General features: G+C 38.6%; 3 protein-coding genes across 8 annotated transcripts; 1 reads left to right on the top strand and 2 right to left on the bottom strand.

The window, feature by feature from the left end:
- Positions 1-838: 838 nt before the first annotated feature.
- On the bottom strand, positions 839-2,598 carry LOC137711922 (uncharacterized). The gene is given in 4 exon segments (XM_088684409.1): positions 839-963; positions 1,174-1,495; positions 1,498-1,904; positions 1,906-2,598. Coding segments are annotated over 4 exon segments (1,380 nt in total). The 5' UTR covers positions 2,466-2,598; the 3' UTR covers positions 839-872.
- Positions 2,599-3,612: 1,014 nt separating this feature from the next.
- LOC137712740 (thioredoxin-like 1-1, chloroplastic) lies at positions 3,613-6,427 on the top strand. Of its 2 annotated transcripts, none has more exons than XM_068451889.2 (3): positions 3,613-4,264; positions 5,203-5,544; positions 5,840-6,427. In XM_068451889.2, the coding sequence occupies exons 1-3, from the start codon at positions 3,995-3,997 to the stop codon at positions 6,089-6,091; spliced, it is 864 nt and encodes a 287-aa protein (XP_068307990.2). In that variant the 5' UTR covers positions 3,613-3,994; the 3' UTR covers positions 6,092-6,427. The 2 variants fall into 2 exon arrangements, with proteins under 2 accessions (XP_068307990.2, XP_068307989.2); XM_068451888.2 differs by having other exon boundaries at positions 3,735-4,264; positions 5,200-5,544.
- Positions 6,428-9,225: 2,798 nt separating this feature from the next.
- Positions 9,226-14,142, bottom strand: LOC137712664 (uncharacterized). Of its 5 annotated transcripts, none has more exons than XM_088684696.1 (9): positions 13,985-14,132; positions 13,730-13,831; positions 13,507-13,621; positions 12,595-12,861; positions 12,225-12,404; positions 12,071-12,122; positions 11,675-11,733; positions 10,111-10,156; positions 9,226-9,523 (listed from the first exon to the last, which is right to left on the bottom strand). In XM_088684696.1, exons 5-9 carry the CDS (start codon positions 12,348-12,350, stop codon positions 9,396-9,398), a joined length of 411 nt encoding a protein of 136 aa, XP_088540822.1. In that variant the 5' UTR covers positions 12,351-12,404; positions 12,595-12,861; positions 13,507-13,621; positions 13,730-13,831; positions 13,985-14,132; the 3' UTR covers positions 9,226-9,395. The 5 variants fall into 5 exon arrangements, with proteins under 5 accessions (XP_088540822.1, XP_068307888.2, XP_068307887.2 ...); XM_068451787.2 differs by having other exon boundaries at positions 13,730-13,760; positions 13,985-14,122; XM_068451786.2 differs by lacking the exons at positions 13,507-13,621; positions 13,730-13,831 and having other exon boundaries at positions 12,225-12,478; positions 13,985-14,142.
- Positions 14,143-17,141: the final 2,999 nt, after the last annotated feature.

Here is a 17,141-nt window from a genome sequence, read left to right as displayed (position 1 = left end):
AAATGTAGCCCATCCGCATCTAACAAACGTACATTGGACTGTTATTTTTACAATTCTGCGATCCAATCCAACCTAATTCAACTTTACATTGGATAAAAAATAATTACTTGATAGGTCTTTTCTTAATAGTCCTTCATCCATGCCATTGGGCTTTTGCCTGCGATTGATGAGATAGGCCCTATCCAGCATCGATCCCTATCCTAGCTAACGCATTTAATTTGTTGGTCCTCTTTCTCTAAGATTTGATAACATTTTGTTATTTAATTGTATCCTCTTTTTTTTTGGGTAACCATTTTAATTTTTATTCTACATTCCTCTACATACTTAGGAAAAACTAGAACACAAAATGCAGAGAATTTGTAGCTCACATGGTTTAACAACTCAACCAAAGTCTTAGGTTTGATTTTCCCGTATTCTCCAATATGAATTGCATCAAACCGGCCCTAATATAATCCACTACCGGCAAGACACGCAGGTTTACGCAGCTAACCTAAGGGATGAGGAGATATATACTCGGGAGAGTCTCAAGCATTCTGCGTTCAGCAATGCTATGCTATGCTTTTGTTAAGAGTATCAGGTTCCTCGACTCCAACTCTTCTTTTTCATGTCTTTTACTTGTCTATGCATAAATATAATCAACCCCGACCCCGAGTGACTACCTCTGCTTCTTTTTTCCACGTGTGTGAGAGTGAGAGGCAAATTACAGATTTGATATGCATAAAAGAAAAACACAAACAGTTTCCGCATCAGTGAGGAACCGACATGCTTATTCAATCAGACAAGTTGAAAATGTTTACCGCGCGCAGGCAGGCCAGGCAGAGGCATGTACTAGAACAAATGAGTTTGTAATTTCTTCAAGTGATTAAATTTAGCTAATGCCAAATCCCCAGAATGACAGCAAATCCAAAGAGGATTGCAAGTGTAGCATTTCCCCCTGGTAAAATGTTGGATGACCTGCACCAACTGCGTAAACCAAAACATTTAAATTAAACATGCACACACATACACTCTCTAGTCACTCGGTACTGTTAGTCTGTTACTGTACAGGGAAAGCATTATCCATGTAACAATTAGCATTATCAGCCATAAGCATAAACAATGTTCATTCCTTATATCCTTTTAATTTAGACCAATTTTGAGTGTCAAATCTCATCTAGGAAACGCTGGCGCTACCTTGATTTCCTCCTCGATTGGTGTATGTAAGCCATTGCTGGAGGGAGGATGCCAAACAGAAAACAGTTTGCATAAAGTCCGGCGAAATCAAGAGCTCTGGAAAAGGTGGAGGGAAAGAAAGATGCTATGAGCACTGGAACGCCGAGCACCAGCGGCATTACTATCATATTAATGCTCGATCCCGGTTTAGAATCAGAAGCATCAATACAACGCCCTGAACCTGAACCGGTGGTAAAAGAAGCCCTCCCTGCATTTCCAATATTATTATCATCATGCCTCATTTTTGAATAAACAGCAAACCCAACTCTTCCAAGACCCCTACTCCTAGTTGTTTATTTTTGAGGTTGATTTTTACAATCAATTCCACAGTATCAAGAAGCTGTTTCGGGAATCTAACAGCGTACCCGATCAAGCTCGTTGCCAAAGCGGAGAAGGCAAATGCTTGCACTGCAGACAGTGCAGATGGATTAACGGAAAGCAGAAGGGATATAGGGTCTCCGGCTGCTGCTGCTGCTGCTGCGGTGTTGGTTCCGGATCCAGAAAGCCCCAACACAATCAAATTCCATGACAAGACCATGGTCAATGGAACAGCCCCACCAATGAGTATGGCCTTGCGAGCGTCGGCTACAGTGTTGCCAGCAATCTTGCAAATGAAAGGGGTGATGACATGGAATCCGAGTGTAAGGACGGGGACCGGAAAGGGGGGCAAAATGGAGGAAAGACGCCACGAGGGAAGTTATGGAGAAAAGCATGAGCAAGCACAGAACACGGTTTGCAGCATCAATGGCATTGCAAGGAAACAAAAGAATGAGCGATCCGGCCGCAAGGGGAAATAAAGCGTGAGCGAGTACAAGATTGATGCGGGGAAAGCACTGGGAGACAATTGAGCCGATGCCGGAGACGCAAGCGACCAACAAGGCAAAGCTCAAAGAGGCATAGACGACAGCAACAAATGCGCCAAAACGACCACCGAATGCTTTGGAAGCAAGGGCGGTAAAGCTAACCTCTTGAAGGGCGTCTTGTTCCATGGCGAAAAAGCTGAGCTCGGCGACGAGGATGACGGAGGAGATGACATAGAGCCAACGGAGGAGGATGGCAAGGGTGGAGGGGAGGGGGCCGGAGCGGATGGTAGCAGCGGGCAAACCGAGCATGCCGGGACCAACGGCAGTGCCGATGATCAGAGTGACAGCACCCCAGATCATTACTATTGGCTGCTGCAGTTGAAGTAGAAGAAGGAGTAACGTTGTGAATGCGGCGGCGGCGGCATTTGAATTTGAAGGTGGTTTTAGCATTGATGAAGTTGCAGTTGTGAATGCGAGTGAGATTGGGATTAGTGGTGTTGGGATCAGTTGGAGTGAGAAGGGGATCGACTATTCTTGCAATTGGAGTTGTGGTGGTAGTAGCAATTGGGTTTGTATTAATGGATGGGTGGGGAGGAAGTCCAGCACGAAGCTGAAGGTGGAGTTGGAGCATATTTGGAGTCGCACCAGGCATCACCACAAACTTACAAATGCACGCACACGAGGGATTCTGCTTTTTGTCCAACGCTCCTCTTTCAGCATCTCATTATGGTGTGGGCTGTGTGCTTCTTACCCACCGGGCTTTAAAATGACACCCCCTTCCCTCCGAAAGAAAATAATGAACGGGCCTCACCTCAGCAAATCGTGTTTGGTGTCCTTCGCCTTTTTTGAATTTTCTCTTCTGCTCAGTACAGACTTGTTTTTACACACTTGTTTCTCACAAAAAAAATTTGAAAAAAAAAAAAAAACACACACACTTGAGTTACACATTTGAATAAGAGTTGTTAAATTATTTTAGGTTAAATGATGTAACAAATCTTATTCATATGTCAAATGCGGACTTTTGATGTGCACTAAAAAACCTTTCTTGTTTAGATGTGTTTTTCCATTGAGAAGTTGTTAAACTTACACACTCAATGATTTAATCAACACACATCCTCCTCAAATATTTTAAAAGGGCATGGTAAGCGGTTATATGTGCTAATTAAAGTTTTAACAAAAAGACCACGATATTGTTCATTTTAATGAAAAACCACATTTTTACACTAAAAAATCAATTCTGATACTATTCACTTTAGCTTCTATTTTATCCTTATCATTAAAACTCAAAATTTTCAAATCATTTTTATTAATTTTCCTTACATTTTACGCCCTCTATAAATCTATATTTTAGAAACCCCTTCAAACCTTGTAAAATATAATTAGCTCTAATCGTTTTTTATACAATATTCCATGATAAAATTGACTCGTGGATTGAGATAGCGAAGAAGCGACCTTGAAAGATATTTATCTCAAAGAATATCCAATTTTCCCTTCAAACTCATTTCCAAAGATGGAGGATTCAAAGGATGAGGCGGTGTGAAGTATCGCCACGTGTTTCAAAGACAAATACAAAGTAATCCTTATCCAACATCTCTGTCTACAATTTTATTTCCGAGTCTACACCACAAGCTACGTTGAACCGCGCACACAGACCACAACTCCTGTTAACGTTTTGTAACCGTCCGATTAAGTAGCGACGACATAACGTACGGTTAAACAAGGATCCAGACAAGAGCGTAGATTTTACTGTTGTTACGTGGAAGGAAGTTCTCCTCCCTTTTCGTTTCTCCTTTTTCCCCTTCCCCTTTGAAAACGCTCTCAAGTTTCCCACCCTTGTGCTCTTTGCTTCAAACTTTGAGCCCTTTCCTTCCTTTCCCTTTTTCGAATCCCAAATTCTCAAATCTCAAGTCAATCAAATCAAAATTCGCTCAATTATTATTTGTTGATTGTTTGTTTGGGGGTTTTGTATCGATCGATCGATGGCAGAGGTTTTGACCAAAACCAGTCTGTTGTCGTCCTGGCATCATCATCAGTATCATCAAAACAATCAAAGCAGCATCTCCGTTTTCCCAAAGAGTTGTAATTACAATAAATCAAGGTCTTTCTCTTGCTCTCTCAAACTGAATCCGGAGATTTCATCACTATCGTTATCGACAAAGAGTGATTTTCACGGCAAAAAGATTGCTTTTCAAGCCACCAGCATCAGGAGTTCCCAACCCCACGCTTCTTCTGCCGTTAATTCCCAGCAGGTTCGTTTATTTCTCCTCATATCCTTGTTCTGGATCTGATTCCCCTGCTCTGCTGGATTTCAGATTTTATTGGTCATGAGTAATGATTTTTCCCCAAATTTAAATCGATTTTCCGATCAAAATTTGATCTTGAAAGTCACGAGGAGATTAATGGTTTTTTTTTTGGAGTATTTATCAAATATAGCAAAAAATTAACCATTAATTTCAAAAATGTCACTTTTTATAAGATCTTTCAAAAATCTAAAATTCCACGTAAACAAACCCAAACTCTCTCAAATTTTAACAATCAAATAAATGAAAGGCTTTTTAGCCAAATAATTCGTGATATTGACATAACTCTTTAATCTAATTCTTAATAATTAAAATTTAATGATAATTAATAATAATGTTATTAAATTTGTTTATTGTGAATTATTTTAGTCTTTCTCTGAATCTGTCTATCATAATCATTTTAGTTTTTTTTTTTAAATATATCAATTGCTTTAATGATGTGATGTCACGTGGATCTCATAGATACAATCATATACCGGCATGTGATTAACTTTGAAAACTATTTTTATATTTAAAATTAAAAATGATATTTGTAAGAAAAAATGCGTTGAAGGCGTGATTGAAATTCAGCTGCTCCCACTTGCGCAATCGCGGCGATGCTTAATGTCAATGATGAGCGGGGTCAAAGGGGATAGGGTTGTGGACTTGTGGTGGTGGAGTGTAGAAGTGAAGGTGAAGAGCTTGAGACGACAGTAACTAAAAATCTTTAATTTTAAGAGTATTTATGTATATTTAAGTAAAATTTTGAATATATTTGAATTTTTTTATAAAAAGTGATATTTTTGAAATTAAGGGTTAATTTTTGGCTATATTTGATAAATATTTGTTGGATAAAGTTAAAAGACCGGTTTGTTTGTTTTTGTTGTGGGGGGAATGGAATTTAGCAGTCTGGACTTCGGATTGGCAAAGCTCTGAAATGGTGGGAGAAGGGGGACCAGCCCAACATGAAAGGGGTGGCATCTGCGGAGGACCTAGTGGAATCCCTTTCAAATGCCGGGGATAAGCTGGTGGTCGTTGATTTCTTCTCTCCTGGCTGCGGTGGCTGCAAAGCTCTTCATCCCAAGATATGTCAGCTGGCAGAGATGAACCCAGATGTTCAATTCCTTCAGGTGAACTACGAGGAACACAAGTCCATGTGTTACAGTCTCAATGTTCATGTCCTGCCCTTCTTCCGCTTTTACAGAGGTGCTCATGGTCGCCTTTGCAGCTTCAGCTGCACCAACGCCACGGTTAGTATTTGTCTTTCCTTCAATTGGTCTCTGTTGAGTTTACTATTGAAAGTTCGAAACCCTATCTATTGGTATTGGGGTGTTTTCCAAATAGCTGAATTCGAATTTAAATGCCACTTCCTCAAGAGCATTTTGTGTGTCTTATTCTATCTTATTTATTGGTTAGCTGTGGTTTTTTCTCTCTCTGGATAATGCTTGTTGGTCGGATGGCATTGGCAAATAATGTGTGTGTTTGTGTTGGTGTTGTTCCCTGAGGGTTGTTGTGATAACATGATGAATGGCATTGACTTGGCAGATCAAGAAGTTTAGAGATGCATTAGCCAAGCACAAACCAGAGCGGTGCAGCCTTGGGCCAACAAAAGGGCTGGAGGAGAAAGAGCTCCTAGCTCTTGCTACCAACAAAGACCTCTCATTTACCTACACTCCTAAACCAACAGAAGATGTGCCTGCCAAGGAGGAAGTGATCGTGGCTGAAGAGGCACCATCTCGTCTTCCTCTTGCGTCGGCAACCTCAAAGTCTGCTCAAGTGGTCACTGCCTGGAGGTAACAGTGGCACATACAAGCAGTTGAGAGTTGAGAGCTGCGGTTCTTTGGAATTGGTTTTTGGGATCCAAGCCTGCGTGCAAAAATCATGTGTTGTAAATTTGAAGAGAGCAACCAATTGTATTTCGGAATGTTGGTCCGCTCTTATCATATCCTGTGTGCAAGTGTGTATGTAATTAAGAGCTTCTTGGTCTTCTTGTTCTATAAGTAGTCTTGAGCCAGTGGGAAGATGGAAGATCCTTGACACTCCTCTCCTCACCTGTTGTTTTTACTGGGGTGTGGCATCATCATATGTATGTATGTATGTATACAAGTTAATATTTGGGATTTGAAGTTTGAATGCAATGTTGACTGCTGATTTTATGCTGCACTGCACCCTTACCTCCGCATTATGCACATACTAAAACTAGAGAGAAGATAATGAATGAATTAGTGAATGCGGTAGATAGACTAGTTCTTGATAAACACACACACACTTGGATTGAATGCAGAGCGGATCAAAGTGTTTGATAAAAACTTTTGTCTGGAAACAGCTGGAATGCAAAGATTGACGCTTGCTCCCTGTTTGCTTTGCAACATTGGATTGGATTGGATCACATCACATGAATACAATTTAAGCTGAATTGGGTGGATAAAGTAATACAGAAACGAAAAAGGGCAAAGGAGAGATGGATGGGATAAGACTTTTTGTGTTAGTGGAGGCATCAACGTGGCCTTTTTTAGTTTATACACACAATGACACAAACACATGAACGAACGAATGAAGGCGGATAATGGTGGGGACGGTGGGTTCCTGCCAGGCTACCCACCGCATAAGCTGACCATAAAGTCATGGTGACTCATTCAACAAAATGCCAAGCAACAGAAAGAGGAGGGAGAATGTGCTTTTTTTCCGTTGGGCTTTATATGTAAGACGTGCCCGGGGCATTTAAAGAGGGCAAGGGATCCTTTCCATCAAGTCCTAAGAATTTAAAAATCTGAACCATTAAAATTTGATCCAACAGTTACAATTATTATAACATTTAAAAAGATTTTCTGTTTGTAGATGTTAGATTAACTTTTAAAATATCGTATCTTCGGATTCTTAGGATTTGATGGAAGAGATCCGGAGGGATCTCTTCCTGAGAGAGAGCGAAATAGCACTTCCATTCGTTGTCATCGAGAGATTTTTCAATGTTCCCGTTATAATAAAAAAAATCTCGTTGTCTCCAAACTTTTAAAAGCAACCCCCGGTTCGCCATCCTGTGTTGTTTTCCCTCCTCTCACGCTGTAATCATTGAACTCTTAACACGTCATATGGTGTCATCATGGAAAACTAAAAATTTCTTCCTCTTCTTTTACGTTTTTTTAGCAGCAGGGGGTGAACCAAAGATTAAGGATCAAATCTACGATTTCTTTACATACAAGGCTATATATTTACATCTCCAATAAACAAACAAAAAAACCAACACGCCAGAGATCCAATCCAACACCTTACCCATGTAATTTACTTCCCCACGTTATTTTAAGTTAATTACATTTTGCACCATGTAACATAAAGCACGAATCAGTTTTGCTGTTCGACGTTCCGTTCCATTTGTCAAACTATCAAAAGCTACAACCGGGACAAGTTACAAGTTTTTACATTAAAAGCAGAGTAGTGATATTCACATTTATTTATTGAATGAATTAAAAAAAATTAATGATCAAAAAATAAAAGTAAACATGTGCGTATTCTTATTTATCTCAAATTGTAATCTTCATTCATTGCCTATAGCCCACAATACAACGCAATCAACTAAACCATAAACCCTAAAGATTTTCATCTGTCCTTGCTGGTGCTGGTGCTGGAGCTGGAGATGCTGCCGCTGGCGGCAGGGCAGACCCACCCAAATTCCTAATCCAAAGCACAACCGGGCAGCAGGGCTGGTGAACAATACAAATTACCAAGGCACACTAAAAAGAAAACAAAACAAAAAAGTAAAGCAAGCAAGGTGCTAATGTATATATGTCAAACAGCACTACCCTACCAAGTAGCAACTCAACCGCCCACATCAACCAAGATACCAAAGTAACATATCATTCATTCAATAATAAGAAATGTAAACCAAGTATCTGAACGAAATTCAACTAAACAACAACCGCACATCCAATATAATCAACACTCAACTTTCATCTCTCATCTCATCCCAATGCATTAATAAACTACCAAAACAATCATAAAATGAACAAATCAAATTAAAATGAAAAATTTAGTTTGGATTGGGATGGGGTAATATCATATCATATGGAATGAATTTTAGAGGGCTCTGACTGCGGGCAGTCTTCACTGCAGGAGGGTTAGGGGCACCAAACCAGCCAGTGAGAGTCCAGAGCCGCCAGCAGCCCTAAAACCCTAAACTACGATGAGAGGCCCAAGGGAGGGTGGCTCGGCCTCAGCCACTCGATTCGATGCCCAGTCCCTGCTCAGAAAAGATCAAGTAGTTGAAGCTCTTAGGGTTTCTCTCCTCCTTTTTTACGTAGTCCTGAAAGGCAGTTGTTTACAGTCGGCCCCTTCTCAACCCACTTTTGGCGGCCCAAAACTAAACGCAGCCCGCGTCTTCCTGTTTAAGCCCATCCTCAATTTTTCATTTTTTTTAACCAACTGAAAATTAAATCAGAAAAGAAACCCAATACCCAACATTGTGGGTGCGGCATTCACATCTCAACCTTGTCGTCTACATTGTCTCCCTCTGCAGCTTGACCATCATCCTATCCCATTATTGGCTCTTAATCCTCCAGTAACTTAATTGTGCTCATTCCTCAAGTCCTAAGGGTACAGACCTCAATTGACAACTAGTTGCTTGGCGTATACGGTACATCTCACTCCTCATCCGGAGTCAAGAGGGGAAGAGAGAAACACCGGGACGGGGAGGGTATTTCCTCAGCCTTGGCCCTTGGCACGATCTCGGTTGAGTGCCATTTAGAATAAATATTAAATTGACAACCTTGTAATTTGTTCCAAGAATAAAATACGAAACCTACGGATACTGTCATTGGGATAAATCCGTGTTCAGCCTTGTATGTATTTCCTGTTTAACAGCACCTACTAGCATTAACATGTACATGAAAGATGGAGAGAAAAGCACCAGCGTTTGAGGAAACTAAAAAGCAATCCAGTATGAAACTGACAATTTTATTGACGGCATAAATAATTATCAAACAATAGTTTGCACACATGTACTTGTGTCTGCCTCAAGCCGACAGAACCTTGATCTGGTGGGCAACTACACAGGTCAAACCTCGATGTTTCTCTCACATGTCTTTTGCGTACATAAAACTATACAACATTACAGAATCGAGGAAGTTCTGGACTTGTGCATCTTCTCATCTTGAGAAGTTGGAGGCAACGAGGATGATGAGACCACTGCATGATAAGATGAAGAAGCAAGTTGGGCCAACGCTGGAACGGCACCCCCTGTAAATTTTCCAAAAGGCATCATTAGATGGCAGTCAAACGGACTTGCAGAACTGTAAGATAAGACCTATGTTTTACATGCATTGGATATTGTCCTTGCCTTTGAGCCAGATAGTTTATACCAGCCATTGCATCACTACTATTGTTTCCTGTTAGACTAGACATTAATTCAAAGTTCAAACCAATCAACATCTGAAAGCACCATCTCAATTTGCACCAGTGACAAGCACTAATTTCAAAACTATGCTGTGGTTCACATAGCTGCAGAACTTTTAGTCTCTTTTGTAAGTTCAGTATTTTTGTTCTGGCATATGTCAGATGTACTAACTCGACCATATAATCCAAGTCCCACATACTACTATCAAGTCACTACCTGAAGATTACATTGCACAACTGGTTCCTCAATAATAAACATGTGGTAACAAAGAGGCATGCTGTCTCAGAAACCTAGACATTTACACATGAAAGGCGTTTTCAAAAAATATTTTCTCTAGCAAAATTTAATCATTAGACATTGGTCAAAGTGAAAACTAACCAAAAAGCTCACATCTCATGAACATAGATAATATAACAAGACAATCACTGACCTGCCAAACCTGCACAAGCTGAAGAGAATACAATCACAGGCGGAGCCTACAGTTGCAAAAGGGAGATCTGTGTTATTCATTCTAGCCATTGAAAAAATTAGCAGATACAAATAGTGCAACAAAGAAACTTCAGAAACAACCCAATCCTTCCAAAGTTTTAGGAGCATAAAACCCAATCCATGTCCAACTGATAAAATATAGTCTTGGCAAAGTCTTATTTGCTTTCCTAACCATGATAAATATTCATCACCTGATAATGTGTGCGTTTGTGCGCAAGCGTATAGTTCTATTTATTATAATATACCAACGCACTTATATGCTAATTAGTAACTTAATACAGTGCTATCCACTCGTTTGGGTCCACTTAACAATTTGGCACCAACTAACACAATGTACTATTTTCTATGTTGACATCAATATATAACCATAAATATTGTAACTATATAAGTTTGGACAGTTCATTTGGTCGACCATAAAACAACAATGTGTACTGAAACTAAGACATCAAAAATAGCCTCTGACAAAAACATTCCTTGATCTGGTCAAAGTGAAAGAAAGAAAAACCTTGAAATGTGACAAATACAATTTGGATGCATTAGTTATATTCTTGTCCACTTGAACACTCATTCCCCACCCCCCACCCCCCTCTCTTCCTCCTCCCTCCTCCCTCCCTCCTCTCTTCTTCTTCTCTCATTGTTTTATTGTGTTTTTTTTTTTTTCAATCAAATAGTATCTTTATCAGACATTACAATTTATATCCTAGCTAACTAAGTGCATACGTTTTGTGGCAAATGTACCAGTCAAGAGGGATATAAGTGCTACCAAACCTACTTCCAAAAATACTTTTGTCATGAAGGTAAAGCGTAATTTTCAATAGAAGCACCAGAAATTGTGTCTATCGACTAGCCTCGAAATTGGGACAAGATGTCCGTGAAATCTAGAAGGTAAACATGGCTTCCTACATTCTAATTACGAACAAGATGATTTTTCTCATAAGGAAATCTAATTTATGACAAAACCAATAGTAAGATCAAACAGGGACTTAAATCAAAAGGAAAATCTCATTGTGATCCAGAAGGACGAAATACACAAGATCGAATGCTAAAGAACACAAATTAGGACTTTTCATTCCCATAAGAAAACCCTCCCAAAGGATAGCATTATATTCACCCATAGAACACCAACAAAAAAAATGTAAGGTCAGAGACTGCAACTAAGAGGCCACCTATTTCTCTTTCAAAATTAAACTTTATCCTCAACCGTTAGTTCTAATGGTTTGGCAAAAAGAAACCACAAGAAAATCATGTCAGCGAGCACACTATTTCACACTCTACATGCATATGTTTATCATGGACGTACAATTTCATGACACTAGCATGTTCATTTGAGGCGTCAACAATTGGTTTAGCATTTCTAAAGTTTAATTTGAAATCTATTTAACAATGAGAAACTTTTGAAGTTTAAATAATCTGAATTACTTTTAGTTCTACTGATACTGGCATTTTCATCCTTAGTTATATGCAGCAGGATAACTTGTAAAATTGTAAAACATTAAAGAACTTACACCAACAAAAAAATGCAACCACATGGGTCCTTTTACCCATCTTCGAACAATAGGCATCACTGCACCAAGAGACAAAATAATAAAGGTATTAGGAAACAAGCTAAGGAGGGAAACAGTTAACGAGGATGATGTCCATCCTATCCTATGCCAACAGAATAAATAAATAAAACACTGTAACTACAGCAAGGTAAGAAGAGAGCAAAGTTATTTTCAACACTCCACCAGGTCTATAAGAGAAGGATGTTTCACATACATTAGAATGAAAAACAGAAACAAAATTATAGACATTGAAGCCTAAGAAGAGGCCAAAAAGCAAAATTTATTGCACAATCCTTGTCAAAGCATTTAAGAAGTTATGCAAATAATCTTTAATAAAGAAAACGAATAATGGATTACCATGGTTGAATCCATAAAAAGCACTTGCTGTGCCACCAACAGCAGAGCCAATCTGTACCGTAAAACCGAAATAAATTTCACTGACAGTCGACAGACCATATATTGAATTTGAGATGAGGGAGGCAGATAAAATTAGAAAAGAAGAAAAGATTACCATGGAAAAGCTATCCCTAATAAGAGGTGCAACAGTCCACTCACTCGTTTCCATCTTCTTAGAAAGAGGACCTGCACAATGGTGGCATCTCATGCCAGTACTAGTTTCAGGTTTGGAATCGACCATCGCTCTTTTTCTCTAATAGACAGACTTCTTGAATTTAAACAGGCACCAGATCTCCTGTAAAAAAGTTCATCATTCACTAAATAAAATATGTTATGTTTCTGCCTCCGTCCATGATGATTCCTTAGGCCCTTCAAACAAAATAAATCAAAGAAATTTGAACCTCAATCCAGCTATTGCTAATTTTCTGTACAAGAATCAAACTATCAGATACAACCAGAAAAGTGACGACATTTGAGATTTCTACCTGCCACTCTGAATAAGGAGTGGGGTCGCCACCGATGCGATCAGATATTCAGATGGCTCCGCTCACGGGGTTGGGTCATGCTGTGCTGTCACGTTTGTTTTACTTTGTGTTTTTTTTTTTTTTTTTTTGCCTTTGCCGAATCGATAATCACAAGGAAGATCACAAGCTCTGCGTTTGGGGTTTCTCCACCTCCAGAGAAAGAATCGACTCTGGAATCGGAATTGTTTGGGTTCACAAGCTCTGCGCACTTCTTTTCATATATAATCTCTGTAAAATTCAATTTGAAAGGTAATAACCATGAATTCGTTCGTAAGAGTCGGACTAAGGACGTTTAATCCCCATAATTATATTCAGAAACAACGCTCCATGGAAAAGGTCGATAGAGATTTATTATCACAAGATTTGTATCATGAATTTCCAAATATGCAAAGAAGCACACAAATGCCCAGGGTGTCACAATTAACATGGAATATGGATACAAAAATGTCCAGAAATCATACTAAAATACAATTCTGCAAAATCTTTCAAAAAGACAGAACCTAGAATTAACATACTAAAAGAAGTTCCCGAAGGTCCTTGCACTCTACACCCAATCCAGCAATGCTGAGAATTAGTTACTATATAACCATCCAACTGACACTCAACTCAACTAACCACTTATCCAAAATGATGGGATCGGTCCTAAACCATTTTTATTCCAATGATTTATCCAGAGGAAATGAACAACCCCATAACATATATGAAAATCGTTTGCTTCCTCGCCAATTAGATCCTTAAGAAACTCAAATCAAATCAACTAGACCTAGGACACAAAACCATCACTTCTTCCCATAACCATTACTATATGGTCTCTATTGCTGCTCATTTAGTCTACTGGATACGATTGATCAAACCCTAAATTAGAAAGCAAACCTGAGCCGGATAACTGATATACTTCAACACTTCGATCCCCATAGCGGGTCCAATCGTATTAGTAATTCCGGCATAGGTGCGCCTCCAGCATTACTGCTAGACCAAAGCTTTAACACTACTCAGAGAAAACCACATGACAATATTATCGCTCAATTCATTTTTTCAGCTCAAATCAATCCACATTACAAGAAATTCAAGATTTTTCAGAAAGATTGGAACTTACTTATATATGACCAGATTAGACAAACCACATTCTGAGCCAGGTTCAGGAACGCAAACCACAAACAGACCACTTATCAAATACAATTCCCAAGCACAAGTTCAACTAGTGAAACCAAGAAAACTAACTTATTTTCTCATAATCATCCTATTTTCCCAGAAAATTGAAAATTTCCATGGAAAAATCAAGAAAACGAAAAAGTAAAACCCAAACAAAAAAAAATAAAAAATCAAAGATCTACAGAGAGCAAGATCGAACCTGAAACCTGGAGATGCAGAGCTTTGAGTTCCACTCCGTGGGGAAGAGAAAACAGAGGCCACGGGAGAGGACGAGGAGGAAGGTTGCGAGAGAACTGGGAGAAAGAAGGCAGCGGCAGAGAAGATGGAAAGAACATTAGGTAGAATTTTAGGGTTTGTTTTAAGATTTTGATAGTGTAAATATTAATAAAGATGAGGGGTATTTTTGTCTTAAAATTTTATAATGGTGTTCCTCCGGGTGGAACGAGTCGTTCCAGGGGAAAAGGTGGAACGGAAAAAGGTTCAAATTTCGTTCCGTGGGATAGCGCATCCCATTGTCTTTGGCGCACCAAATGTGGGACGAACATGTTCCGTCCCACTGTGTTCTGCCACATCCCACGTATCAAACAGTATCATAGGGACAGATGTCAACCAATTAGGCTTGTGAAGTTGGAGGTGGATTGTCTGCCCTCCCATTTCCATACTCTCCCCATGCCCTCCTGTTTGTGTGGTCACGGTTAAGCCACATCAACATTTTATATTCCTATTACTTTTTGTTTTATTATTTCTATAAAAAAAATTAATATAAAATGTTGACGTCGCTTAACCGTGACGACACATCATAGGAGAGCATCGGGAGAGTATGGAAATGGGAGGGCAGACAATCCACCTCCTGTGAAGTTGGTCGCGGCAGAATTGAACTCGACTGGGACAAGGCCGGGCCTTGAGTATTTCAGTGAGCTGGCTAGGACTGGGCTTTGAGTTCTTGTATGGTTGGTACAACACTTTAGGGAAAAACTTTACAGAGAAATTTTTCCAATAATCAGTATTCAAGCGAGTACTTTATTTGTTATAAAATAAGTGGAGCAACATAGAAAAATTACCTCCTCTTGTATTATGACATGTGAAATACCACTTAAATTCCTAGTACTTGAAAAAATCCTTCATTTTTATGACCCTTTGATGATTTTTAGCTCCTTTTTTGGGATCGTGAAAGCATTGAGTTGAAATATCATCCCCTTTTTTAGGGATCATGAAAACGTTAGTTGAGTTCAAGTATTGTTTGGGGACTGAAGTTGTTAGATCATATAATATGACAACGTTTTATCTCAAGAGAAGAAGTAGGCCCTAGATTTGTCAAGAAAAATTGCTATGTTGGACTACAAGTACTCCAGTTGATCCTAAATACAAATTGGCATGTGGGGAGATTCATCTATCTGTGTCATACCTAGTCTGATAATGGCTTATGCAGCTAGTGTGATGACTAAACGACCATCGTTCCAAATGAATTTTTTTGTAGTGAATTTTTAAATGATGATAAGAAAATAAATGTCTGCAATTATGTAATTTTGTAGAGTGAAAATACAATAATCGTCAAAGATAAATAATGTGGAGTCAAAAATATTCACAAGGCGACACGTGAATTTTTGGATGAAGAAGACAAAAATACCATTGGGGTGTATCAAGATTCCTTCGCGCGAGTAGCAGACAATCATCCTCAACCAAGTCAGAAATGCCCAAAATAGGTAACAATTCAAAACATATTTCATTCCATATATTTCTTACCTCTTTTTCCCTCTTTTAGCTAATCAATTAGCTATCATTACATAACCTTCAAAATATTAATTCCAAAAATATGTTAATTGACTAATTAATGGATTAATTACCTAATTAATCCATTAAATGTCAATTAAGTCACCCAATTAACCACAAAATATACCCCAAAATCCCAAAAGGCCGGCCACCCTTGTTGATCTCATCATATTTACCTATTTAATCATACTAATTAGCTAGTTAATTTGGCAATAATTCTATTTGCTAAATTAACTAGTCAATTATTCCCATAATTCCTAAATTCAACCTAAATCAAGAACCTAGCCCACAAAAGAAGTTAGGTGGCCGGTCCTCTCTCACCCAAAGAGGCCGACCATTCACCTATAAAAAGCTTTCCATACTCTCCCAAAAAGCACCTTCCAATTCTCTTGCTAAAATTCTCTAAAATTCTCAAATACTCTCTCTAAATTCTAACATTGGCATCTGAGGTTCTTCGGCCAAAGCCCCCCCCCCCAATTTATCGTGGGCGCGTGAGGCTCTTGGCCTTGACCAAAGGTGTTAATTGTTTTTTAGATGCAATTTTGTCCAAGATCAAATATGAAGAAATTTGTATCTACAAATAAATGGCTTGCCAATAGGTTGAATGTAAGTATCATCCTTAATTAGTTGTTTCTTTCTAACTGAAGTGGACATAATACCTTTAATTTGTACTTACCATATATACACATCAGCTCTTTTGTAAAAGATGAAAGAAAAAAGAAAAAAGAAAAAAGAAAAAAGAAAAAGGTAAAAGAAAGATAGATGCGGTTGGACCAAAAGCCAAAATCAACAACTTGGTTTGCCCCAACAGGTGAAAATATTGTAGAGAATATATGCAAGAAATGGACATCTTGACTCAATGGATCAAATAAAAGAGAAAGTGTCAATTAAACTTTATACTATGATTCTGCACCTTATTCCGATATATAGAACCATTTTTAATTAGGAATGGAGCAAGAGTACCAACCATATATCCAACCATTTGCACGTATATGGTTTTGGAGTTAACTTTTGGCTGAAGTACCAAAAACTGAATAATTAATTAGCGTGCTGCTCTATGCATACATGAATATCATCATGACGAACACATGCAGGGTTTGTGTGTGTGTGTGTGGCATGGTGCGCTCGTATTCTAACTAGATAGATAAAATGTAAAAGTGTTTAGTATTGGTTTGGTAATGATGCACTTTTATAAAAAGTGGGTATCAAAAAAAGCTGAGCTCAAAAAAATGTTTGGTAAACACTTAAAAACAACTTATTTTCATAAATTTGGATGAAAAAAAACTGAAAACATGAAGCAGCAAAAATGAGCTTATTCTCACAGCACAACAGAAGCAGTTTTTTTTTTTTTTTCAAAGCACAACAATATCAAGCTAGCCCTTAGTGTTACAAAGAAGTCCTAGCTAACAATAACGAAATCCCTACTTATACCCGAATTACAATAATACATTAAATATAAAGTTGCTGACTCACGTCAACATTCTCTCTCAAGTTGGTGCGTAGTTATCTCATAAACCCAACTCGTTGAGTGAATCATGAAAAGCCTTCACAAACACCACATGTCAAAACATATGTGAATTACTCTT

This window comes from Pyrus communis, chromosome 14 (genome assembly GCF_041283825.1).
Source record: "Pyrus communis isolate YQ-2024b chromosome 14, ASM4128382v1, whole genome shotgun sequence".
Taxonomy (NCBI): Eukaryota; Viridiplantae; Streptophyta; class Magnoliopsida; order Rosales; family Rosaceae; genus Pyrus; species Pyrus communis.
Note: the sequence above shows the minus strand (reverse complement) of the source record. Positions and strands in the feature narration are given on the sequence as shown.